This window comes from Gadus macrocephalus, chromosome 18 (assembly GCF_031168955.1).
Source record: "Gadus macrocephalus chromosome 18, ASM3116895v1".
Lineage (NCBI taxonomy): Eukaryota > Metazoa > Chordata > Actinopteri > Gadiformes > Gadidae > Gadus > Gadus macrocephalus.
In genome coordinates this window covers 18,914,074-18,940,220 of record NC_082399.1, presented here as the reverse complement: position 1 = coordinate 18,940,220, position 26,147 = coordinate 18,914,074, and the positions used below count along the sequence as shown (strand labels likewise).

The following is a 26,147-nucleotide window of genomic DNA, read 5'->3' as shown; positions in this document are numbered from 1 at the left end:
TTGTAAAAAGTCATTTTTATTTATATTTATTTTCAAGCCTGAAACATAAATAAAAGATTGCAATTTTTTTCTAAGAACATTGAGCACACATATGGAACGGCTAGAAATGTTACATTTATTTTATGATCCCAATGTCCAATTGTAAATAACAGTACAGGCACTTTTTACACAGCTTGTGTTAAACGGAGAGCTAACGGGAGAACAGAACGACGTCAAAAGACGGGAGAGCGAGAGAAAGAAATAATAGAGTGAATTTACCGTGCATACTCATGCACGTTTCTATAAAGGTCAGTAACTTACAAATATACTCACATTCTTTCCTAAATGTTCTTTTGTTTTTTCACATTGTGAGTAAAAACAACACAAATCCGGAATACAAGTACAACAGATTAAAAACACACCCCACCATAACCAAGGGACTACTCGCTGACTCTGAGTGGTATAAACCAACAGACCCAGCGTCTACAGGCTACAGGGATCTACCTCACTATAATGGAGGCGTTAGCCCAATCAATCAACCTCCCTACCTTAACGTCTACATAGGTGACACTGGCTACACTCAATTCAAGAAGATCTGTACAGTTTTCTTTATTGCTAGAAGCTATGTCCTAGCTGTTGCTAGGCAACCATCTTTTCTTTATTTTTTACCGCCTCAACGGTAGGTGTATTGTCGATAAAAATATGCCCTACATTCTGAAATTTCGGCTGAAACGTTAGAAAAGACAGCGACAGGATGTGAAGACTGCTGCCCACCTCAGAGTGGATCAGACCTCCAGGCTTCTGCCCTCCTCCGGGTGGATCAGGCTGAGACGACCTCTAATCTGCTGCTTCAGACTGCTGCCCTCCTCAGGATGGATCAGACTGAGACAACCTCCAGGTCACTGACTCATACTCTGACACGTCCATTGTCACCACAGTTAGGGCAGCGCCACCGCGTTTGGGCTATAGAAATATGCTTTGCAGTCCTCTGCTTTTCTTAGTATACATTTTTCTAGTTTCTTTTTCGCGGATGAAGCGCTGACGGGTGCAGCAGCACACGTCATAAATAAGAGCAACGACAGAGGAGGAGGGGAGGATTCATTTGGCTTTTGGGCATGAACGTGTGTGTCGAAGAATCACAACTTATCTGATGGTGCCCCACAGTGTGTGTGTGTGTGTGTGTGTGTGTGTGTGTGTGTGTGTGTGTGTGTGTGTGTGTGTGTGTGTGTGTGTGTGTGTGTGTGTGTGTGTGTGTGTGTGTGTGTGTGTGTGTGTGTGTGTGTGTGTGTGTGTGGCCCCGTGGTGGTTGTCAGGGCGACGTCAGACCAGGCTCGTCTTAACGTCGGACTCCTCGGCGTTGTAGTTCTTCAGCCGCTCGCCAGCGCCCGCCGTGGACTCGGGCTCCTTGCTGCGGCGTTTCCACGGCGACCCCTCCCGCTCCTCGCTCACTTGCCCGAGCGCCGCCGCGTCTCCTGCAGCGAGAGGCGGGAGTGCGCCGGGGCCCGCATCAGGGCCATCGCCGTGGCCGCACCCGTCCCCACGCCGCTCAGCCGCCACGGCAACAGGCCCAGGAAGTGGCCCGGCGCCGTGGGGGATGTGTCCAGCGTCAGGCTCAGCGTCCGCTGGGGTGGCGGCGCACTGTGGGAGGTGTGGCTCCGCATCAGGGGGTTGGGCCGGTCCGGGGTCCTAGAGAGTGGAGAGAGAGCAAGAGCGAGAGAGAGAGAGAGGGGGGGGGGGGGGTGGAGAGGAAAATAGGAGAGAGGAATAAAAAGAGAGGGGGAGGAGGAGGGAGGGAGGGAGGGAGGGAGGTTGAAGGCAGGGGGAGGTAAGAAGGGGATAATGACAGAAATGAGCAAAAAGGACAATTTTGACAAAAAGGGAAAATATTTGTTCAAAGTAGGACAGATTGGTTGAAGTTGGGATGGATAGATGACACAATTGGTATATGAGTGGAATAATGTACGGTTAGATGATCGATTAATTGATGAGTTGCCATGGGAACGGAGCAATGACTGGATGTATGGACGGTAGCCGAATGGTAAGGGTTTGAGGGTTTGAAAATCAGACCCATTAGGCATGGGTAAGACTGAATAGGTCTGTAGAGGGCAAGCTAATCTTTAGCCGTCACACCACATCTCAAACCTGACCGACAAAACATGTCTTGGCACCTTACAGCCAGTCTGAAACAGCCTGTCTGTAACAGCCTGTATGTAACAGCCTAGACCCAAATTTGCCACAGCTGAACGCTCCTTCAGCAGAGACCCACTCTTATTCCTCCTTAAGCACTGAAGGAGTGGCCAATTATCTGCATAGTGAGAGGAAAGATTTGGAGGATGTTTTGTTTCTCCCCGTTTGAAGTGACATTCGAGGAGTCGAGGAGAAGAGAAGACAAAGGGAAGATGTCAGGTTTTTGTCTTAGCGGTTAAACCAGGTGCAGTGGCCGGAAAGGAAAACAGTTAATAAATTGGGCCAATAAAATAAGTTTGCATGTCCAACTTCTTGGGGAACAGTGCGGCATGGACTGGTTTCGCATGTTGCCTTGGAAACATCATCATGGTAACGTGCAGTGTTCCTCGAGAGCTCAGAGCACAAGCATTTTGAAATATGTTTTACTGCGGTAGGCCATGAGGGAGGCGCCTTGACGTCTCTTAAGGAGCGTGACGATGATGTCAAGTGTGGCAGAGCTCTAGGACCTGTGTGCCTATGGGGACATGCTATTAACATAGCTAGCATGTTCAATGCAGGCAAACATGTTCTGACGGTACTAACAAGCTCTCGGAGGGCTCTTTTCAAGCATTGCATTTAAAAACGTTGTAGTGGAGGGTGCAGGGGAAAAGCAATATTTTGTGTGTGATGGCCCATTTTGAGTGACATGTACACAAAACAGTAGCACTGCCATTGCCAAGTGGTTGCTCAGGAAGCACAGAAGCAACAAGGCACACGATTGGGCGATGAGCAGCGGTTGGAGGAAGTGGCAAGCGGGGACAGTTCAGGGAAAGTTATTATTTCAGAGTCACACTCTCACAAAAGATACACAGTTAGTCTCTCACAATACAAACAGAAATATTTGCCATATGTGAGCAGTGGAGTACAGGGGGTGTTTGGATGACTATCAGATATTATTGTTATTAGAAGCCAGATATAATATGCAAAAGAGGTGGCTTGGAGTTGCAAAGTATCAGCACGGTTTAGGTTAATTTTTACGCATATTGCGTGGGACTGAAATGTTTAAAAGTACCAATATAAACTGACGGACAGAGACCAACAAACCAAATGGTAAACAAACAGACCAGCAGACAGACAAACAGTAAGACAAGAGAGCTAGCTGCATGTTCATAAGCCTGTACCTTTGGGTATAGCGACAATACTAAAATAAATGAGTAGATTGGGAGGGCTATGATGTGGAGCTATGATATGGTGACTGTCTTTCTCAAGGAGATCATAGCAGTCGTAGCCAGGTGGTTAGAAAGGGTCCGATTCGATTCAGGTCTCAACCTTAGGCCTGTAGCGTCTGGACGGAGGCCGGTTTTGGGATATGGCTTATGGAGGATGATGTTTTGCTGCTAACAGGAAGCTAACGATGAGCACACAAGCATAAGCGACTGTTGATTGGAAGCATCTGTGGACAGGGCATGTCAATAGAACATAACTCTATGATCAAGATCAATAACTTAAAAGTACAATGATGGTCTTGGCCGGTTCTACCATGGACGAGTGTTTAGGTATGCTAATGCTAATATAGCTAGCATAGTTGGGACGGTGATGGTCAGTGGATGGAACTAAAATATAAACTTTAGCCAACTGTTAATGGTTTCCTGTGAGATCCTAGTACTTAGAAACCGAGCATTAGAACGGTGCTCAGAGTTAACCTTGGTCAATCAAAAGACCAAAGAGGACCTCTGGTTCTGACGGGGCCAGTGCTTCCAGGGTTCTGGAGCTGCTGGCTCAACACAGATACAAATAGAGGTGCAGGAGCTAGGGCCTGGCAGGTGAGCATGCAACTGCGGGTGCTGGGTTGTGAGCTAGCTGGGTCAGTAGGGGCGGGGCTAGTTAAACTAGAACGAGGGGAGGTATAGAGGGGTCGGGGCGGGGTCACATACGTGCGGCATTCCCCACTGTAGATCGTGGTATACCTCTCAATACAAGGGCTGGACAGCCTCCTTGCCTGACGTATCTGAAAACAACACAGTGCAAAGCTCAGTCTCAAAGAATGAAGTGTCTTCAGGCCCCGCGCGGCCTCCATGTTGGAGCTGAACTCCATTTTGGAGCCAAGTCTTCCTTTCAGAATGGTACTTTGTGATTTAAAAACAAAAGGGAGGGAGGAGAAAGTTTCGGGACAGATGAGGATAGAGAGACAAATATAGGGGGAGAGGCTCCTTTGTGTGGAGGGTAGAGACGGGGAGAGAGAGGTGCTGGGGGTGTGTGGTGTGTGGTCGAGTTATGTGGACAAATGACATGGTCCTTATTGTGTAGAAAAGAAACCAAACCTCTGATGTCATCATCAGAATGACACAACCACAACAGGTATGGGAATTTATACCTGGGAAAAAGAAAAGCTGAAATAATGCAAAATAAACAATATCAAATATGGCAACAGGTTCATGCACATTCCGTAACACTGGGTGAAGGTAAATAGACATTAGGTGTTTGTTATTTGTTCTCGGTGATATGAAGTTATATCGTAGTATCCTGAGATATCCCTGTTATGATCACGTTATGTTGTTGTTGTTATGGAGTGTGGCTGGGGATGGCTGGGTGAAGCAGTCTTGGCTGGTTAAGGCTGCACCCTTTAAAAACAAAGAGGGTGCATTGGGCCATAATCACCCCGATAAACCAGCTGTCCCCACACGCACCCAAGCACAACTCCGACATGTCTGGGGGCAACACCTGCTCTGCCCCTTACCCTCAAGAAAAAACAAAACGGTTTATGCTTAATCTACCGGTGTTCTGATGTCAGCCCACTGGGCCACTTATTACTGAGAGATGAATCCAGTGGTTTTCTAGAAGATTTGTTGTGCAGCTAATTACTAATAAATATATTTTTCTACCGCAATGTTAAAATAGTATTGATAAAAAAAAAGAAAAGAACAACACACATCTGTGATGGCTGTTGTTTTGACCCACACTCAGGGGCCAAATGACACCCTGTCAAATGACTTCCTCTTCCTTCTGATGACCACAGCGCATGACTTGCATTGGAGCAAAATCCGTGGCCATATCACGGAAATTGGCGTTTTTCCGTGATGATTCCACAGATTTTGAGTTAAGCGTCCGCGGTAATTTCACGGATTCCTGTGAGACCAGGTTGGGTCCAGGTTGGGTCGCTGATATTAAGGGGCCCTCAGGTCTGGGAGGTGTACTCACTGTAGCGGCCGAGCGCCCGGGGCCCCTCTGAGCCACAATAGCCCCTGAGATAGCCTTGATCCAGCTGTGCATGTCCTCTGGACTGTCCGACTGCGAGAGAGACAGAGAGACAGATAGATCTTCAAAATTCGTATTTAAAATACATTTTTAGATGCAAAAAATTATTGCGTTAATCAACCTCTGGAGAATAATCTCAACCTCTAAGCTAGTTCAACCTGACCAAAAACAAGATGAGAGAGACAGGGCAACACGAAAGCAGCAAAAAAGGCCCAATAGTTTTAAGATGTAAAGCCACAGTCTTTTCACTGATTAGGTGTTTATCCAAAACTATTGACACTGAATGTGGACACATATCATTGAGGTGAGGTCCAATCAGAAGAAAAGGAATGAAAGAATTCAGCCTATCAGAACATTCACCTGTACGTAGAAGGTCCGTGATTGGGTAACCACCTCAAACAGGTTGTCCCTCATCATCAAATCACTGAGAAGAATCAAACAAACAAAAGGTTTGGTCAATTCACAGAGCAAATCCCCGTTTGATCATATGTCCGACCTGGGAATATAGGAAGAATAAAAAGCACTCAGAACTGCTAATGGTTAAGTCTTTCATCAGTGAGGTCTCTCAGCCATAAGGTAACATATAAAAGTGAGATTTTCAGCATGAAATGCTCAAGCTAAATCAGTCAACATACAGATACTAGGGCCCTATGATTTCCGCTATAACGAAAACGCGGACGGAATCACGGAATTGGACAATAAAAACGGAATCTACTGATAATTATTTTTATTTATTTATATTTATTTTTTAAATTATACAGGAAAGTATTAAAATGTGGCTAATATTTAAATTTAAAACGGGCCTATCTCAGTAAAATAACTGATTTCCAGCAGGTTCCTGTTCTGCAGCACATATAACATGTAACAGGGACAAGGCACATCACAAGTCACATTTACAATATGCAGCGGAATACAGCGGAATTCGCCATTATTTTGGTGAAATTCAGTTTCGAGGGAAAAGGGAAACAACACAGGTGACATTACTGAATGTTTAGCAGTCACTCCCACAATAATGTAAAAAAAAATCCCCGGTCCACCACTCCAGCCTAGGTGGCGGGAATGCAAACAATAGGTCCCGCTCCCGCTCCTAACAAGTAGCCGAAGAAGAAGTTGAAGCGCCCGTAATTCGGTTCTAACCCCCAAATTCAGAGCCGAACATAGGCGTCGATTACGGGGGGGACATGTCCCCCCCAGTATTTAAAATACGAATTTTGTCCCCACCACTTTTAAAAATGTGCAAACCAATTACGACTGAAAAAATCCCTGCATACTCAACCGAAATCGTCGAGTCTAAAATCATGCGATAGGCAAGCATGAAGACATCATTTATTAGATTGGCCTACCTAATAAACCGTTGGAACACACAAGACCGGATCCCATAGCAACGCCGGTAAACAAACCCCGAGAAGCCCAATCCCTATGAGAGCTCCCCGCGCTACGGCCATCCGGAGGCGCACAGAGCTTTTGGCCGTGATATTATATATACAATTATATCTCATCTCATCTTCATCCGCTTATCCGGGGTCGGGTCGCGGGGGGAGCAGCTCAAGCAGGGGGCCCCAGACTTCCCTTTCCCGGGCCACATTGACCAGCTCTAACGGGGGGATCCCGAGGCGTTCCCAGGCCAGTGTTGAGATATAATCTCTCCACCTAGTCCTGGGTCTTCCCCGAGGTCTCCTCCCCACTGGACGTGCCTGAAACACCTCCCAAAGGAGGCTCCCAGTGGGCATCCTTACCACCCAGCTGACTCCTTTCTAAGTAAAGGAGCAGCGGCTCTAATCCGAGTTCCTCACGGATGGCTGAGCTTCTCACCCTATCCCTAAGGGAGACGCCAGCCACCCTTCTGAGAAAACTCATCTCGGCCGCTTGTACCCGCGATCTCGTCCTTTCGGTCATCACCCAACCCTCATGACCATAGGTGAGGATTGGAACGAAGATCGACCGGTAGATCGATACAATTATATTATATTATATACTATTATATATAGAGCTCCGAGAGTCGCAAACGGCAACAATCACTTTCTCCTCCATGCTGCAGTTCACTCCGGACTGCACTGCACTGAGTTTGACAGTTGAATGCTGATTGGCTGTTATGTTACACATGTCACTCAGTGGCCACGCTGTTGAACGCTGATTGGCTATCATCACGCAAAATTCGCGTCAAAGTTGAAATATTTCAACTTGAGCGAATTTGTCGCGCCACAAATCCTCGAGAACGCGCTCGCCTGTGCACGGCGAAAGTGTGGCACGACAAATCAAAACAAATCAAAAAATTCGCCCGATACCCGTCTCTACGTTAACTTTGTATGGGATCTTGTCGCCCCATCGCGTTTGGTGTGAACACACTGAAGAAGTTTCAAGACAGACAGCCAAAATTGACATTTTATTCAGAAAATAGCCGGTCCTTTTGCTTCCTGTAAAAAGCATGTTTGTGACACTGGATAACGATATGGATACATAATCTAGCCTGAATGTGGAGGGCCACATAAGGTAAGAAATTGGTTCACGTAAACTTTGCTGCTGGTTCTGTTTGCTTGTGATGACCTGGCCAAAGGTTACCCACGGTCCTAAGCGATTGTGATCTGATTCTGGTTGGTGCTCCAGCTAGTATGCATTGTATACATAGATTGCAGCTAGTAGCAGCTACACACGGTGCGATTGCTATGCCAATGTGGTTATAGTTGTTTTGTCTGATTGAGATATGTGACGACTTGGAGCCTGGTAGGCCTATCCTGACATAAATATGTTCTTGCATAACCTGTGTGATTATCCTAAACTGTAGGGGATTTTATTTGCGGGCAATTTGCTTATGATGTTGTAACGAGTGAAGTCTACATTGGTCCTTCGCAAGTGTTTACTGGTGGTCAGGATTTGGCAGATGCAATTCTCCTCTGGGCGCTTTTTTTATTTTTTTATGCAGCATAACATATGCCACCAGCAGCCCTTGCTCGTCTTTAAAAGGCTGATGCTCAGTACCTCGTTTCCTTTCGTACCCCCTTTACAGTCTGGCATTGCTTGTCTGGTAAACTTTGTTGATGTCAAGATAAGTGTTAAATTGCCAACACTGTTCTTTGTCCTGTGTGTATTAGTATTACATATCCCGAGCCAATACCCTGATGTTTCCAACGCCGTTTTGCAAAACAAGCCAAATTACCAACTGTGGTTTTCAACGTTTATTGTTGGATTTTCAACACCTCACAATACACTGTAGAGCATATTGTAATGCAGCGTTGAATGGATGAATAGCTTACATAAGGGTACCCAGGACTTTTCAAACCACACTCAAGCTTATGGTTATTGTCCCCACCACTTCTAAAGACGAACTGACGCCCTTGGAGCCGAACAATATCCAAAACACTTCTATCACTCAGGTGATCAGCTGTTTTGTAGAATATGTCAACATAATATCGATTGGAAACGCAAAGATACGTGCGATGACCATTTGAAGTCCAAAATCCATATAAAAAACAATGAACGCCGTAGCCAGGGCACGCCCCTTCAAACCACAATTTGAGTTTATAAAAAAATAGTTTATAAGCACTTTATTATTTTTGTCATGTTGTTTTTATTTGAAGCACTAAAAACAGTGCAATGTTGGGATGTTTTAATAAATGTAGTCTTCTATCTGATTAAATTGTAAGAATTGTATTCGTTTGCACTTATTTGACACTCGTTTTGATGATTTAAATTGCTTTAAGTGAAAAAAACGGAATTCATGAAAATTAAAACGGAAAAAACGGAATTTGGAAAAAAATAAAAAGGAATTTGGAAAAAAATAAAACGGATTTCATAGGGCCCTAAGATACCTTACTTATTTAAACATATAGCACTCATATATATGGATGTTTTATGGAGTTATTAGCTTGATTAAAACGTAAAAGATTAGTCGCTAACAGTCATCAAGGTTATAAACAAATCTCCATGTTTGTAGTTTTTATTGTATCCAACTTGTAGGCTACCAATAAATGCAACATACACACAGGAATGGGGACGGACGGAGGGAAGGACGGACAGACATGAAGACGGACGGGCGGGCAGGCAGGCAGGCAGGCAGGCAGGCAGGCAGGCAGGCAGGCAGACAGACAGACAGACAGACAGACAGACAGACAGACAGACAGACAGACAGACAGACAGACAGACAGACAGACAGACAGACAGGAGTAGCTGACCTCTGTTTGCACTCCTGCACTTTGTGCACCTCCTTCAGGGGTATCACCTTCAACGGCTCCCTGTCCTGAGGAGAGAGGAGAGAAGGAGCAGGGGAAAGGGGAGGGGAGAGGAGAAAGGAGAGGAGGAGCGGGGGAGAGGAGGAGCAGGGGAGAGGGGAGGGGAGAGGAGAGAGGAGAAAAGCAAAAAAGGAGGTGTCAGAGTATGAAGGTATTATTGTAGCTAAAGTCTTTAGCACCTGTAACTGCAGAATTTAAATGCGTACACTAAAGTCACAGTAAATTTGAAGTCGTATATATTTATTTTGCATGTGTACTCTAAAGTCACAAATGTGTAACAGTACATTTGTAGTCGTAAATATTTTTTATACCATTGTAAACACAAAATAGGGTCTACTAGTACGTAAATCTGTGTTACAGGTGCACAAATCCTTTTGCTACAATTATTGCAGCGCAGTTGGTGCAAAACACATTCGCACACCCGTGTTTCATAATCTGAGAACATGCCCAAAAGGTGTGCATTCGTAAACCCAAATTTGAACTAATGCATCAGAAGTTGCACATCTGTGAACGCTATGTTAATTCAGCATTTTAATGAGTGAGCACAAATCCATTTTACAACTGCTCGAATCCGCTCCTGCAAGTCTCAGCTGTGTTTTTTTTTGCAGGTTGTTTTGCACCACGTCTAGGTGGTAAATGTGTAGCAAAAGTATTCGTATCCGTAGATGCCAGAGCGTCCGTGAGCTGGACAAAATAGTCCCGCCCATTCCTAATCCAATGAAAATCGCCGGCAGGGATGCATTTCTCAAATTATACTGGGACCCACCGCGTGCCAGCCATGGAGCTATAAAGATCGCAGCATACTCAGCGCGGGATACGTTTCTTTCTGGAGAAGTGAAGAGGGCGTCCTACTGAACGGAGGTGGGTATCCTACATTACGTTAAATGAAATGACTTAGTTCAAGTGAATTCCCCTCAAAGTATTTCATTAACATGCCGCAAATCATCATCATCATCATCATCCACCTTTTATTATTAGACTCAAGGTCCATTTAAAAACATACAATACAAGAAATAATGTCCTTCAATGTATTTTAATGGTCGCCATAACATAAGTTCAGAAATGTTAATGCAATACTTTGGGGAGAATTCACTTGAACTAAGTCATTTCATATAACATAATGTAGGATACCCACGAATACTTTTGCTACACATTTACCACCTAGACGTGGTGCAAAACAACCTGCAAAAAAACCCAGAGCTGAGACTTGCAGGAGCAGATTCGAGCAGTTGTAAAATGGATTTGTGCTTGCTCATTAAAATGCTGAATTAACATAGCGTTCACAGATGTGCAACTTCTGATGCATTAGTTCCAATTTGAGTTTACGAATGCACACCTTTTGGGCATGTTCTCAGATTATGAAACACGGGTGTGCGAATGTGTTTTGCACCAACTGCGCTGCAATAATTGTAGCAAAAGGATTTGTGCACCTGTAACACAGATTTGTGTACTCGTAGACCCTATTTTGTGTTTACAATGGTATAAAAAATATTTACGACCACAAATGTACTGTTACACATATGTGACTTTAGAGTACACATGCAAAATAAATATATACGACTTCAAATTTACTGTGACTTTAGTGTACGCATTCAAATTCTGCAGTTACAGGTGCTAAAAACTTTTGCTACAATAATACCTTCATATAGAGGAGGAGGAGAAACGAAAGCTGTATCAGACCTAAGGCAACAGAAACCAAACGCGTTACTGGACTCATTGAAGTAAAGCCTTATTTTCTTTCAGGAGCATTACTGAAAACATTAGAATGAGTGTAACATTTAGAAGCGTACATTATACATTGATCAAATGACCTTTCACCCAAAAATGTAAAATTAATCATGCTAGGTTAAGATATGAGAGATATGTTCTTGTTTATTGATTTTTCTTCAAACACGGTTTTGACAATATTCAGAAGCAGATAGATGAATGGAACCAAAAAGAGAAAAATGCCTAAAACACACCAAGCAGCCTGTTCTAAACCCTGTGTACCTCTTGTCTCAACAGGCTCCACCACATAACATCCTCCTCACAACAGCACTGTGCAGCAGGTAACTGATCCTTAAAAAGCCACTAGCAGCAAAAGGAAAATAACTCTGCACCCTATCAATGGAAAAGGCAGCTCTGTATATGTATTAGGGCTGGGCGAGATGGACCAAAACTCATATCGATATTTTCAAGAAGAATGTATAAGATATATATCGATTTGTTGACGTAATAACATAGTTGCCTTTGCCAAGCTCCAACTCGTCATTCTATATCGGTGGCGTCGCTGTGCTTTCAATTCCAGCGCGCCTGCGTTGCTTTGCTTGTTAACCTGTCTTACTGATTACAAACTAAATCCTAAATTTGGGTGTAGGCAAGGGTAGCTAAACATTTTAAAATCAATCGCAATAATGCAATGTTATGAACTGCTCAGACAGCCATGAAGCAACACACCTGTGGGTATAAGGCGGAGCCAGCAGCCCTGCGGCCCATAATGCAGCAGGCTTGAGCGCACTTGACAAACACGTGCACGTGCACGCATGTGCATGCCCAGGCCTAAGGCAATGATGTTAGTAAGACAGTCAATCCCACTTCGACATAAGATGTAGAAGTAATACACACACTTACACTGAGATGAGATAGGACCGTCCCCCGTCCCCCACACACACACACTAGCCTGAGAAAAGATAGGAACCACACACACACTAACCCTGAGACGAAATAGGAACCACACACACACACACACTGATGACAGGAACCACACACAAACACACAGATGAGATAGGAACCCCACACAAACACACACACACGCATGAAATTTGAACCACACACACGCACACACGCGCGCACGCACACGCACACGCACGCGCTGCCTCTCTGCATCGGTGAAGGAATGCCAGAGCGCACGTCTTCACGAGTCCAGACGAGCCACTGCAGGGCGTGTGTGCAACGCAGCACGACAAACATCCTCGCTCATGATGGGTTTCACAATATATCCTCAGATAAATGTTAGGGGTCCGAAGCAGGGTCATGGGCTCCGGTAAAATATCCTTTCTTTATCCGGGAAGTTCCTAACTGAGGGAAATTAAGTATGGAAGGACCAGCCATGATGAGAGCTGGTTTAACACGCTACACACTAAGGAAGACTGCTTCAATGCCTCATTTCATATGCCCTTTGGCAAAGGGTACATTAGACCATCCTAAATGTGATGAACAGAGGTAATGCTGTCTCACTGTATATGAATACATACAGTAACAACCCTAATATCTATACCTTTGGTCAGCATCCACTGAATAAAGAGAAAGTATTGATCCAACATGGTGCTTTGAGATCACTGTTTGGGGGTAGGGCTTGGGATGGTATGTTGAGAATGTGTTAAAGGGGACCTATTAAGCTTTTTCGACTTTTATGACCTATAAACGTTGTTATAGGATTGATAGTCATGTTTAACCATACACAAAAAACGATGTCGATTTTCGGGAAACTCTTCCTCTCATCTGGGGCTTTCAGCATTCTCTTTCAACGCTCGGTTTCGTCCTTCTCCGCCCCCTCGCCCCCATCCTGCCAACCCAACTCCGTTGTGATTGGTTACCTTCCTTGAAGCGCGTGAGCGGGCAGTTTGACCAGGCATATGGGGGTGCGGCAGGAGTGCATCTACGTAGATGATTTCCCGGAAATGTGAACAAGTGAATCGCAAACGTTGTCCCGAGTGTTTAGCGCTCTGCACAGCCACCCCAGACTGTCAGCAGGGAATACGTCGAAATGCATGTACGTCATTATTTGACACTTTAGTATGGTTAAACATGACTATCAATCATTATAACAACTTTTAGGTCATAAAAGTCGAAAAAGCATAATAGGTCCCCTTTAAGTATAATGGTCAAATCAACTGCGTGTATGCGTTTGGGTGTGCGTGTGGCGTGTGTGTGTTGTCTGTGTGCCTGTGCCTGTGCGCACGCGTCTCCCTGTCTCACCAGGTCAGATTTGAAGTAGCTGACGGCATTCTCGTCCAGCATGAAGTACCTTCTCTTCCAGTTCTTCATCTGAGGAAGAGGAGGGTCATGAGGAAGATCAGAGAATGACACATATCATATCAAAACATGACGCAAGTCATTCTAACTGACGGGTCATAGTATCTAGTGATCTATTCAGAACAACTTGAGAACTACTGCACACCTGAAGTCTACTTGCTTGCAGAGGTTTGAGTGTATTGTTGTATGTATTTAGTTAATTAGTTATACTAGAGGTTTCGCGAGCGAGTTGTGCGCGCTCAACCTCTGTCTGTAATTAAACCCATAGCAATACTGTGGAAACCCCAGCCGATAATGTAAAGAATTTCAGAGCGCATAATATATTAACATTTTGCCTATTATTTTACAACGTAAACAATTGTTCACCGCAAATTACCCTAAAAAAGCACGGCCAACAAAAGGCAACAGGCTGAACACTGAAGTGGTGTGAGAAATACAGACTTTCTACTCCTCATTCACATATAAGGTAATTTACATTTCCTAAGGAGAAAATACTACCTTAGGCCGTGTTCACATCTAGCGTTTTTTTTAAATCTGCCAGCGCTTGTTTGACATTATTTTCCTATGGAGCAGAGCGTTTCTGGATAAAGTCACGGCCGTTTCTTTAAACGCCTCTCCCAGCGTTTTTTTCTGCCATACGTAGCATTGAAAAAAGTTCAACTTTCAGGAAGAAAGCGGCCGACGTCATGCGTCTTTTGGGCAACTGACCAATCACAAGCGGAACATTGACACTTCGTCACGAAGGAAACTGTCAAAACAAGAAACAATGGCGGACAAATCACTCGGGAAAGTGCCGGTGGAGCGATTAATAGTTTTAATTCCAGAACATGTCGAGATCTACGACATGTCTAATGGGCACTAGCCAGGATACGTAGTAACGTCGGGTCTAAAATGGGTTCGTTGCTAGGCGATAGAAAAAACGCTCTCGGCGCTTATAGGACAAAAAACGCTGCCAGCTTTTTTTTTTGTTGAAAAAACTGTCGGCTCAACTTTTCCCTATTACAAAAAACGCTAGATGTGAACGCGGCCTCAGGGGTAGGATTATTCAAGAGTACAAATGTCAGGCCAAGACAAGCAGCAGTAGCCTACAGTCACACATAGCATACACACAAAACAAAAAAATAAAAATAAAACAACTAAAACTGTCAGTCAGGAGAAGGGTAATATACATGGTGGACTCTATAGACATAATTCACCATACTGTGTTATTGACATGTTTTCGTTCTGTGTAATAGGGACACTGTCTCTTTAAGATCACGTGTCTTATGTGTTGATATGCCGGTCGGTGTGATGTTTGAATTTAACAGATTTTATATGACAAAATGAAAGACCTTGCTTGTCGAGGTGAGAAATTGTCTCTTCCCTGCTTTTATCACAATTTCTACAGTCTATAGACAGAACGTGTTACCTGGGAGAGTTTGTCGACGGCGGAGCCGTTATGTTTAAAAACATAATGTCTTACCTGGCCGAGTGTGTCGCTGCGGTGTGTGTGCGTGCGTGCGTGGGTGTGTTCTTACCTGGGCGCTAGTGTCGATGGCGGGGCAGCTATGTTTAAAAACATAACGTCTTACCTGGGCGAGTGTCGCTGCGGTGCTTGCGTGTTCGTTCTAACCTGCGCTTGTGTCGATGGCGGAGCCGTTATGGTTAAGGGCGAGTGTCACTGCGGTGTGTGCACGTGCGTGTGTGTTCTTACCTGCGCGTGTGTCTATGGCGGAGCCGTTGTTTCAAAACATAACATCTTAGATCGGCGAGTGTATCGCTGCCTTTGTCTTGACGTACTTTGTGTGCGCATGCTTGTGTGTGCGTGCGCTTCCGTGCATGTGTCACTGCCTTTGTCTTGACGTGCGGTGTGTGCGCGTGTGTGCGTGCGTGTGTGTGTGTGTTTCCACGTATGTTCGTGCACATGTGCGTGTGGGTGCGGTGTATGTATGCGGTGTGTATGTATGTGCTTGCGGTGTATCTATGCATTTGCGCGTGCTGTCTGTGAGCTGCAGGCTGCTTGGCACATGCACACACATGAGTAACTGGTGCGACAGGCCTGCTATTATAGTAGTAAGATAGTTAGTTACTGTGTGTGTGTCCAGTATATTTGACTGTGTACATTTTGTGTGTGTGCGTGCGTGTTTGTCACCGTGTGTTTGTAGGCGCACGCGTGCGTTCGTGCATGTGTGTGTATTTGACTGTGTGTGTGTGTGACCGTGTGTGTGTGCGTGTGTCACAGTATGTGTGTGTGTGTACTGACCACTGCTCCCTGTTTTACACAGAAGCCCGCCTTGATGAGGGCCTGGTCCTGAGCCCCTCTGGACAAAAAGAAGGGAAGCTGGTTCTGGCCCCGCCTCCTCCCTCCTCGCTCCGCCCCATTATGCCCCTCCCCTTGTTCCTAACGCACACAAAAACACACACGCACACAGACACGCGCACACGTACAAACACACACAGACACACGCACACACACACACAAACAAAAACACACAAACAAACACACGCACACACACACACAAAGAATGCATGAACATATATGTCCGCAGGAGCATACCAGTAACACGCTTCAAAACCACCAGAGACCTCCTCTAGAGCTCCTGCGTATTACTTCTGAGAACGTGACACGAGGAGAAGAGGAAGAACAAGAGATGGAGAAGGAGGGAGGGTTCAGAAGGGAGTGTGTCTCTCTTAAACATCTGGACAAGGACGCTGATATGGCATCCATGAGGTTTGCATTCCAGCGCTGACTGCACAGGCTCAGGCTGCACAGGCTCAGAAAGGACAGGTGAGGGCCTGCCGTCAGGAAACAATTGCAGCTACTGCTGCCTCGAGCAGACGGACTCCCGCAGAGATGCAGGAGAGGCCGAGGGAAGTCAAGGAGAGGGTTTCTGCCTTGATGCCTTTTTAAGTGTCTGCTTGTGTGCGCAAGACAACTCCGAGGTCTTCAGTGGCCTCAATGAGGGGCCTCTGAAGGGCCAGGAGACACAGGACCCTCTAACCCTTAGCCTCTGAAGGGCCAGGAGATACAGGAGAGGTGCAGACCTATAGTGGCCGCATGCTACACAACCAAGGTCAAATAAATCCTAAGGTCATCATGACTGCCTATATGGGGTATTAAAAAGGCTTGAATGCTCTGTGGTGTGCAAGTGGGGCTGCTTCAGTAAAGAGATAAGAGAGAACATACGTCTGGTTCTGCAGACAGTGGATCTAGATGCGTTTGCATCGCTTTCTTTAACCTCCTGACTTTAGGATTTCTGACTTAAGTGTGTTCTCTACAGATGCCACCTGCAGTGTTTGTAGGTGTGTGTTATCAAGGAGCAGAGCGGTGGTTTGGATGAGTGGACAGGGGACTCTGTTGGGGGGGGGGGGGGGGTACCTGTGTGGCGGTGATGATTGGGACCCCTCCTATGATCTCCGTCTTGTACGACACCTGCTTCATGGCACCCAGCAGGTCCTGGGGGGTTTCTCCGTGGCTCTGGATCTGGGGCTGGGGGGCGTGGCTCTCGCCTGACTTTGGTACCTTGAAGAGATGTCCCCCAATGCACCACACACAGAGGAACGGGTTAAGGATTGCAGGTCACTATTAAGTGGTTGTCCGAGGAGTTACCAACTCCTCGGTGGTTGACGGGGAGAGGCATGAGCTTTGGAAGCCTCCGGTGCCATTTATACCTAACCCACTTCCGTGGGATTGGAACGTGTGACCGTAAGAGAGGCACACTGCAGAGGACTTAAGGGTTGGTAAGAAACACTGTTGAGGACCATCGTTATGTGGTCTTTTGAGAAGACATTTCGTTTAAATGCTAACACAAAAGGTTCCTAACGTAACATAATAAGAAAAATATCTGTGTTGATATGGGTTTGTGTGTTTATGTACGTGTGCGTTTATGTGTGTGTGCGCGTGTGTGTGTGTGTGTGTGTGTGTGTGTGTGTGTGTGTCTATGTATATCAAGTTTTGTAAATGCATATATATATATATATATGTGTGTATATGCATATATAAATAAGCATCAACATCATCCAATGCTACGCCCCTACCAACGACAGTGAAGAGGAAGACAAGGAGCAGTTCTACAACAGACTACAAGCCATAATCCAGAATTATCCTGCAAGAGACATCAACATCGCCATGGGAGACTTCAATGCAAAAATTGGAAGTGATAACAAGGGATACGAGGAGATCATGGGAAAACATGGTATAGGAGAGATGAATGAAAACGGAGAGAGATTTGCTGACCTATGTGCCACCAACAGCTTGGTCATAGGAGGAAGTGTCTTTCCGCACAAACGGATACACAAAGCCACTTGGATCTCACCTGACCTCTCCACTGAGAATCAGATAGACCATGTGTGCATCACAAAGAAGTTCCGAAGGTCCGTCCAAGATGTATGTGTCAGAAGAGGAGCGGATGTCGCATCGGACCACCATTTGCTGATTGCAAAGATGAAACTGAAGCTTAAGAGAAACTGGACCGGGGATAGGAATCAGAGACAGACAATCAACACAGCACTTCTACAGGACCCATTGAAGAGAGAAGAATTCAAGCTCACACACAGAAGAATAGGTTTCAAGCATTACAAGAACTGACCGAAAAAGACACAAACATCGATGAAACATGGAAGGCGGTGAAAGAAGCAGTGATCACAACATGTAAGGAAACACTTGGACCACGGAAATATCACAACAAAGAGTGGATATCAACAGAGTCACTGGCAAAGGTTGAGGAGAGGAAAAGAAAGAAGGCAGCAATGAATAACAGCCGCACCAGGGCAGAAAAAGCAAGAGCACAAAAAGAGTACTCGGATGCAAACAACAGAGTAAAGAAAAGCATCAAAACCGACAAGAAAAAATACATAGACACCCTAGCTAGAGAGGCAGAAGAGGCAGTCAAGCACAGAAACTGGAGAGACCTGTATGCCACCACCAAAAAGCTTGCAGGAAAGTTTAGTAAATCAGAAAGACCTGTAAAAGATAAGGAGGGGAAGCCTATCCCTGGAGAGGAAGGACAGAAAAGAAGATATATAATATTTTGAGGAGCTGCTCAACAGACCAACCCCAAAGGACCCACCAGACATCCAACAAGCAGACAAAGATCTACCAATAAACTGTAATGCACCCACAAAGGAAGAGATCCGCGAGGCCATAAAGAAGCTTAGGAACAACAAGACCCCAGGTCCCGATGGTATCCCAGCAGAGGCAATGAAAGCCGACTCGCAGACCATGGAAGAGATCCTACAACCTCTCTTCAAGAAGATCTGGGAAGAGGAGTACATCCCAACGGAATGGAAGGAGGGACACCTCACCAAGATACCGAAGAAAGGTGACTTAAGTAAATGTGCAAACTACAGAGGTGTTACACTGCAATCCATCCCAAGTAAAATTTTCAACAGAATCATATTGGACAGGATGATAGATGCTGTTGATCTCCAGCTCAGAGACCAATAGGCTGGCTTCCGCAAGGATAGATCATGTATAGATCAGATTGCAACCCTGCGCATCATCCTAGAGCAGTCACTGGAGTGGAACTCACCTCTGTATGTGAACTTTATTGATTATGAGAAGGCCTTTGACAGCTTAGATAGAAAAACACTCTGGAAGCTGCTCAGACATCATGGAGTTCCAGAGAAGCTCACCCACATCATCCAAAAGTCCTACGGAGGGATGGTCTGCAGGGTGATCCACATAGGGCAACTCACGGACGCCTTCCAAGTACACACAGGAGTAAGGCAGGGATGCCTGATGTCACCATTTCTCTTCCTCCTGGCGATAGATTGGGTAATGAAGCAATCCACAGAAGATAAGAGAAATGGCATACAGTGGATGATGTGGACACAGCTAGACGACCTTGATTTTGCAGATGACCTGGCCCTTCTCTCCCATACCCAACAGCAGATGCAGGATAAGACCAACACCATCGCACTCAGCTCGCCTCGGTTTAAGCATCCACAGGGGGAAGAGCAAGATTTTAAGGGTGAATGCTGCCGATACTTCGCCCATCAGTCTGGAGGGTGGGGCACTTGAGGAGGTGGAGGAGTTCACCTACCTAGGCAGCATTGTTGACAAACAGGGCGGAACTGATGCCGATGTACGCGTTAGGACTGGCAAGGCCAGAAGAGCATTCATCCAACTTAAGAACATCTGGAGTTCAAGGGACCTGGCCATCACAACAAAGATCCGGATCTTCAACACCAATGTAAAGTCAGTTCTGCTGTACGGAGCCGAAACATGGAGAACCACTGTGCGCACCATAAACAAAATCCAAACCTTCATCAATAACTGCCTTAGACAAATACTCCGTATCCACTGGCCCGACACCATCAGTAACAAAGATCTGTGGCAAAGAACCAACCAGCGACCTGCTGAGGAAGAGATCATCAAAAGACGTTGGAGATGGATAGGACATACTCTCCGCAAACCCGCCTCAAATGTAACAAGGCAATCTTTGAAGTGGAACCCCCAAGGAAAAAGGAAGAGAGGACGACCATGAAGTTCCTGGCGCAGAGAGGTGGAGGCAGACACCAAGCGGATGGGCTACACGTGGGGACAGCTGGAGAAGTTATCGCAGGACCGGGATGCTTGGAGAACCCTTGTTGACGGCCTAAACCCCAGTAGGGGTAAAAGGCGATGATGATGATGATGATATGCATATTATGAATGTGTATATATGTATGTGTGTGTGAATATTAATGTGTAAATGTATATACATATATATATATATATATATATGTGTGTGTGTATGCATGTATCTGGATGTGTGTATGCATGTCTGTGTATATACTGTATGCATATGAATGTGTATATGTGCTCACAGTGATCTTGGTTGCTTTGTTCAGCACACTGATCCACTCCACCAGATCCTGCTGGTCATTGGCCTGCAGGTAGATCTTCCTCATTCCTGCATTAATAACTAGAGAGAGAGAGAGAGAGAGAGAGAGAGAGAGAGAGAGAGAGAGAGAGAGAGAGAGAGAGAGAGAGAGAGAGAGCAATAACAGATGGAACAACAAGCCATGCATGCAAAACGTAAGCTATAAATAAGTGTGTGTGTGTGTGTGTGTGTGTGTGTGTGTGTGTGTGTGTGTGTGTGTGTGTGTGTGTGTGTGTGTGTGTGTGTGTGTGTGTGTGTGTGTGTGTGTGTGTGTGTGTGAACCAGTACAATGCGGGGGAGGGGGACATAGAGGCTCCAGGTTTCAATTGGGTCAGTAATATCCTGACCATGCACGCACAAACACATACACACTTCCACTCTCACACAAATACGTGCACTCCCCCCCCCCCCCCCCCCCCCCCATCAGTGAACTGTTTCCTGCTATTGAGCATCGAGCAACTACTGTAAAATTCTGTTAACTGGCAGACCGCTACGCTACTGTTAGCACCGGGAGAAAAGCCCTCCGACATCCCAGCGGAAACACGGCCGGCCAGAGGGGCAGGGAAGAGAGGAAGGGAAGGAAAGGATGAGGGAAGAGAAAGAATTTTTGAGAGAATTTTTTATCCCGCAAATCAGAAGCCAAAGATTGGTTTCCACAAATAGGGATGCGTTAAACACACGGGTGAGAATCAGACACTAGAAATAATCGGACCTTGAGAAGCTAAATGGGGCCGAGCTTACCGAAACAGAACTCCGCCTTCGGACGCAACTTGGTGGCATCGCTGACCTGGTGGTGGGGGGGGGGGGGGGGGGGAAGAGAGAGAGAGAGAGACAGAGAGAGATCAGAAAAATAGATATAGAGGTGGATTCAAAGATGAAAGGGAGATGAAAAGAAGAAGAGAGAGAGAAGAGCAGAAGTAGGCACAGAGGTCAATTGACACTAGAGAAGTGTTGTACATGGTGAGAGAATCACATGGATGAACTCTTGTACCATTGTCTTCGCCATAAATAGATGACAATAGCACTCTGTTTCGGGCACAACACATACCTAAGCCCTATCATCATAATGCTAACATTCTTTGTCAATGTTGCAGAACCGTATAAGATCTCACCGGTTCATTCCAGAAGCGACAGCTTTGGATGTTATGAACATTGAGATCGTTGGTAGCATGGTAGCTGTGAAGCGGTGTGTTTATTCGTAAAAACAGTATAGTACAGTATAAACTACTCAAAAGTTTTGACTAGATAGCAATACCTGCCTTAGACGACAAACATAGCCGTACCGGAACCACACTAATCAAGGACATCTCAAGTTTTGACTAGATAGCAACACCTGACGACAAAGATAGCTGTACCGGAACCGTTTACCCCGACAAACCTTTTCATCCGTAGTGCAGAATAGTAGAATGAGCTTACCTGAAGGGATTGGATGTTGCAACTAATCAGGATAGTTGCAACAGTTGACACGAATCAGGTAATTTTCTGGAGACTGTGTGCGCGCGTGCGTGCGCGTGTGTGCTCTGCGTGCATGTGTGTGGGTCTACATGTGTGCGTGTGTGTGGTTGTATGCGCTCTGCGTGCATGTGTGTGGGAGTGCTGCTAACCTTGGAGATATAGGTGAGTTTCAGCGAGCCCACATTCTCTGCTCCTATGGGCAGATTCTAGCAAAAGAAAAAAAAAGAACTCAGTACATAATACAACGCTATGATGCATAATCACCCAGCAGGCAAAAGTATATAAAAGTATATACTCTCAAAACCTATTGGGATGTATACAACGTAAATAAATGAGACTCATAAGTCCAAATCCAAAAGTACAGATGGTTTAGGGAAAACTTTGGGAAATGGACATATAGTTCTGATTTGAATTGATTTATAGTTTTAAGTTGATGCTGTTAAATACTTGAACACGGCCCAATACAGGTATGGAGAGGCTGAGCAGAGCTGAGGGAGACGAGGAGAGACGAGAGAGGAGGAGGCTAGAGGGGGGAGGAGGGGAGGAGGATGGGGAAGGAGAGGAGTTGACAGGAGAAGAGGAGGGGAGTTGAGAGGAGAAGAGGAGCGGGGATAAGGAGGCTAAGCCGGGAGGACTTGAGAGGAGTAGGGGAGGAGAAGAGTAGAGGAGATGAGGATGCTAGGGGAGGAGAGGAGTTGAGAGGAGAAGAGGAAAGGAGGAAGGGAGAAGAGGAGAGGAGATGAGGAGCGGAGAGGAGATGAGAGGAAGAAAGGAAGGGAGTAGATTAGAGAAAGAGAGAAGCAAAGAACAGAGAAGTGGACGGGAGGGACCAGGGGAGAAGAGCAAAGAAGAGAGACCAAGAATAGAAGACAAGAGGAAGAGAATGGGAGAGACAGGAAGTGTAGAAAAAAGAATAGAAACGAACAGCAGATGAGAACAAAGTGTAATAAATGATCTGTACGTTGTGGGGGTCCACAGTGGAACCAACATCTCAACGTTTATCAGCAAAAGAGGTCCCTGTAGTACCATTGACATTATAACAGCACCGCTAATTGACACACACACACACACACACACACACACACACACACACACACACACACACACACACACACACACACACACACACACACACACACACACACACACACACACACACACACACACACACACACACACACACACACACACACACACACACACACACACACTCAACCTCAGATAGGTATATTCCATCTCAGAGTTGCAAATTCAACCTCGGATGGGTATATTCAACCTCGGACTGGTATATTCAACCTCAGAGTGGTATATTCCATCATAGAGTGGTAAATAAACCTTAGAGTGTTATTCAACCTCAGAGTGGTATATTCTGCGTAATCCACAGTTACCTACAGCAATAAGGTACTTTCATCAATAACGCCATTGCTTATTTATCGACCTAATCAATTCAAGTAAAAAAATTTTTCTCTTATCTTTGAGCAGATTGTTTCAGTGTTGTCAAGGAAACATCTGGTCAATAGTTATTTACCTTCATTTAGTATTCAACTATTGGCCGGTTTATTTACCTGTTAGTGGGCCCCTAATACAGTACTTGAATACCTTCAAGAAATTCAGACTTGGTGCAGAATTACAGAAACTACAAGCCAGTCCCAAAATATGCTTTCCACAAACATGCCATTTTTTGAGGCGGGTCAAGGTGGAGGTTGGGGGTTTGGCCCTGAGCAGCTTGCGGCCACGGTACCATGCACTCGTGTTTACAGTGGATGTATCGCAATGGAGAGGCGCACACAGCTTTTGGCCGTGTTCTGTAAATATTCTAGAACACTCTGGGTGCTCCAGCGGCAGTCCTGGAGCTCTATTTACATCTACACATAATATCATATTATACGATATCTATATCATATAATATATATTATAACGGCCAAAAACTGTGTGCGCCTCCAGACGATATTATGAATCTCAAACGACTGCGTCGGGTTCTCCGACGTCTCTGCCTCTTCCACTTCCACATCAATCTGAAGTAGACTGAACATGGAGCTGAAAGGGATTGTTGCCCGCGATTGTTGACCGCGATGGTCTCCCTCCAGAGCCCCGCTACCCGCAACCGAGACGAAATACACATAATGACAACCCACATTACGTTACACTAATGTGGGGGTGAGTGTGTGTGTGTTTGGGTATCTAACCTGCGGGTTGTCCATGTACCAGAGCAGGCTGCCCTGCTGTGTGTCCAGGATGAAGTATCGCCGCAAGAAGCGGCCGCTGCCCTCGTTCTCCTCGACGTCCAGGAACCCACAGATGCGGTTGGACCGATCCACGTACGGCATGGCGCCGGCCTTCCCAGCTCCCTCGCACCGGGGGGCATCACCAGGGGACAGCCACTAGGGGACCAGGGGGCATCACCAGGGGACAGCCACTAGGGGACCGGGGGGCATCACCAGGGGACAGCCGCTAGGGGACCGGGGGGCATCAGCCACTAGGGGACGAGGCACAACCAGATAAAATACAACATGACCAAATAAGGACAAAGAATCATAAAATCAAAGCTTCTACGTACAGTTCTACGTACAGGTCTAGATACAGGTCATCAGGTCTACGTAAGGGTCTACATACAGGTCTATGTATAGGTCTAGATACAGGCCTAGATACAAGTCTAAAGGTCTACATACAGGTCTACATACAGGTCTACGTATAGGTCTAGATACAGGTCTAAAGGTCTACATACAGGTCTACATACAGGTCTACGTATAGGTCTAGATACAGGCCTAGATACAGGTCTAAAGGTCTACGTATAGGCCTAGATACAGGTCTACATACAGGTCTGTGTACAGATCTAGATACTACAGTTCTACGTACAGGTCTACATACAGGTCTAGCCAGGTCTTGATACAGGTCTACATACAGGTCTGCGTACAGGTCAGGATACAGGTCAAGGTACAGGTCTACACGTTTCAATTACAGGTCTACAAAGATATTATTTTGGGTTAGGGTCCGATGATGGATGGCAGTACGATGGTACGTTTTGCTCGGAGATGGAGACATAAACACACAGCCTCTATGTCAACCAGCAGCACATGCCCACACATACAGACTGGCTGGTGACAGACAGACAAAGGTCATAAATGGAAGTATCAGTTTGTGTTCCTCAATGACAAACCATAACAATTAGATTTGTATTAAAATGCGCATGTGTGTTTGCGTGTGCGTGTGTGTGGGTTTCACCTCAAGCATTCCTGTAGTGTGATGTCACAGCTGGGCAAATACTGACACTTACTGCCTCCAGCACACACACACAACTGTGTAAGCCTCTATTGGCAATACCATGCTCAGACAAGTTGCATTTTCAATGTGCTATTATCATGAGTTACGATTGCACATGTATATTTTTTAAACCTCACAGAAAACTTTTGTCTGTAGGTATCGTCAGTATGTCGGAATGTGTCTGGGCTGCTATTCTTACTACACTTGTTTTACATCAGGCATGATGATAATGGCGGATATAAGGCAGGATATAGTTGACAGCTGAAGAGGTCACCCAGGGTCACTAAGACCAGACCTGCGCCCTAAAGAGGTCACCCAGACCATCCCCACTGGTCTGCTGGGCTGATAGGTAATCCAGGGTCATCCAGACCATCCCTGCACTCTACTGCTGGGCTGAAGAAGGCCTATACAGTCACCCGCTGCATGTCTGTATGGATAGCTGGGCTATGTCACTAATCATATCATTCTGGCATAATGTCACAATCCAGGCCTCTGCTCCACTGACTTATTGTTCCGAGCTAGAAGAAAGCCCTGGAGAGGTGGCTAGGTGGAGCGACGCGTAAAGGTGTCAACTTTACTCGGCAATCAATCCTAGATGATAAATAAAGTCGATGATGTTACCAGGCCCATCACACCGACCGCCGTATGCCCTGGTAGCCACAGACCCTTCGTCAGTTGTTGGTTACATCTGGTTAACCTGACGCGTTTTTTTTACCATATAGTGTGACATTTATTCCCGTTCCGATCCTTATTTAAAAACGAGGCCAAAGCATGAGATCTGCGCGTCATACTCACAATAGTCGGGCTCTTCTGGAGTTGTATGTGGCGTTAGGGTCTGGCGTGGATGAGCCGAGTGTTGCTTCAGCCCATTTCCACCGCGACTACAGACCGACCCGGAGGAGAGCAGGGCGAGGAGAGGCTTTCACTTCCTATCTCCGCAAAGGAT

At 45.8% G+C, this 26,147-nt stretch overlaps 1 protein-coding gene across 6 annotated transcripts; it reads right to left on the bottom strand.

The window, feature by feature from the left end:
• On the bottom strand, positions 1–26,147 carry LOC132446494 (pleckstrin homology domain-containing family A member 1-like). Of its 6 annotated transcripts, none has more exons than XM_060036819.1 (13): positions 25,997–26,140; positions 24,127–24,391; positions 22,090–22,146; positions 21,227–21,272; positions 20,430–20,527; positions 16,999–17,142; positions 15,883–16,020; positions 13,584–13,652; positions 9,570–9,634; positions 5,761–5,824; positions 5,344–5,433; positions 4,080–4,153; positions 1–1,665 (listed from the first exon to the last, which is right to left on the bottom strand). In XM_060036819.1, the coding sequence occupies exons 2-13, from the start codon at positions 24,265–24,267 to the stop codon at positions 1,425–1,427; spliced, it is 1,227 nt and encodes a 408-aa protein (XP_059892802.1). In that variant the 5' UTR covers positions 24,268–24,391; positions 25,997–26,140; the 3' UTR covers positions 1–1,424. The 6 variants fall into 6 exon arrangements, with proteins under 6 accessions (XP_059892802.1, XP_059892804.1, XP_059892801.1 ...); XM_060036821.1 differs by having other exon boundaries at positions 4,113–4,153; XM_060036818.1 differs by lacking the exon at positions 4,080–4,153 and having other exon boundaries at positions 24,127–24,356; positions 25,997–26,147.

Excerpts from the sequence above, each read along its gene's own strand:
- LOC132446494 (XM_060036818.1), bottom strand. The coding sequence starts at position 24,267 with ATGCCGTACGTGGATCGGTCCAACCGCATCTGTGGGTTCCTGGACGTC. Across the intron at positions 17,143-20,429 it reads ACAAAGCAACCAAGATCACT|GTACCAAAGTCAGGCGAGAG; the intron begins GTGAGCACATAT and ends CATCTCTTCAAG. Across the intron at positions 5,434-5,760 it reads CACGGACCTTCTACGTACAG|TCGGACAGTCCAGAGGACAT; the intron begins GTGAATGTTCTG and ends TCTCTCTCGCAG.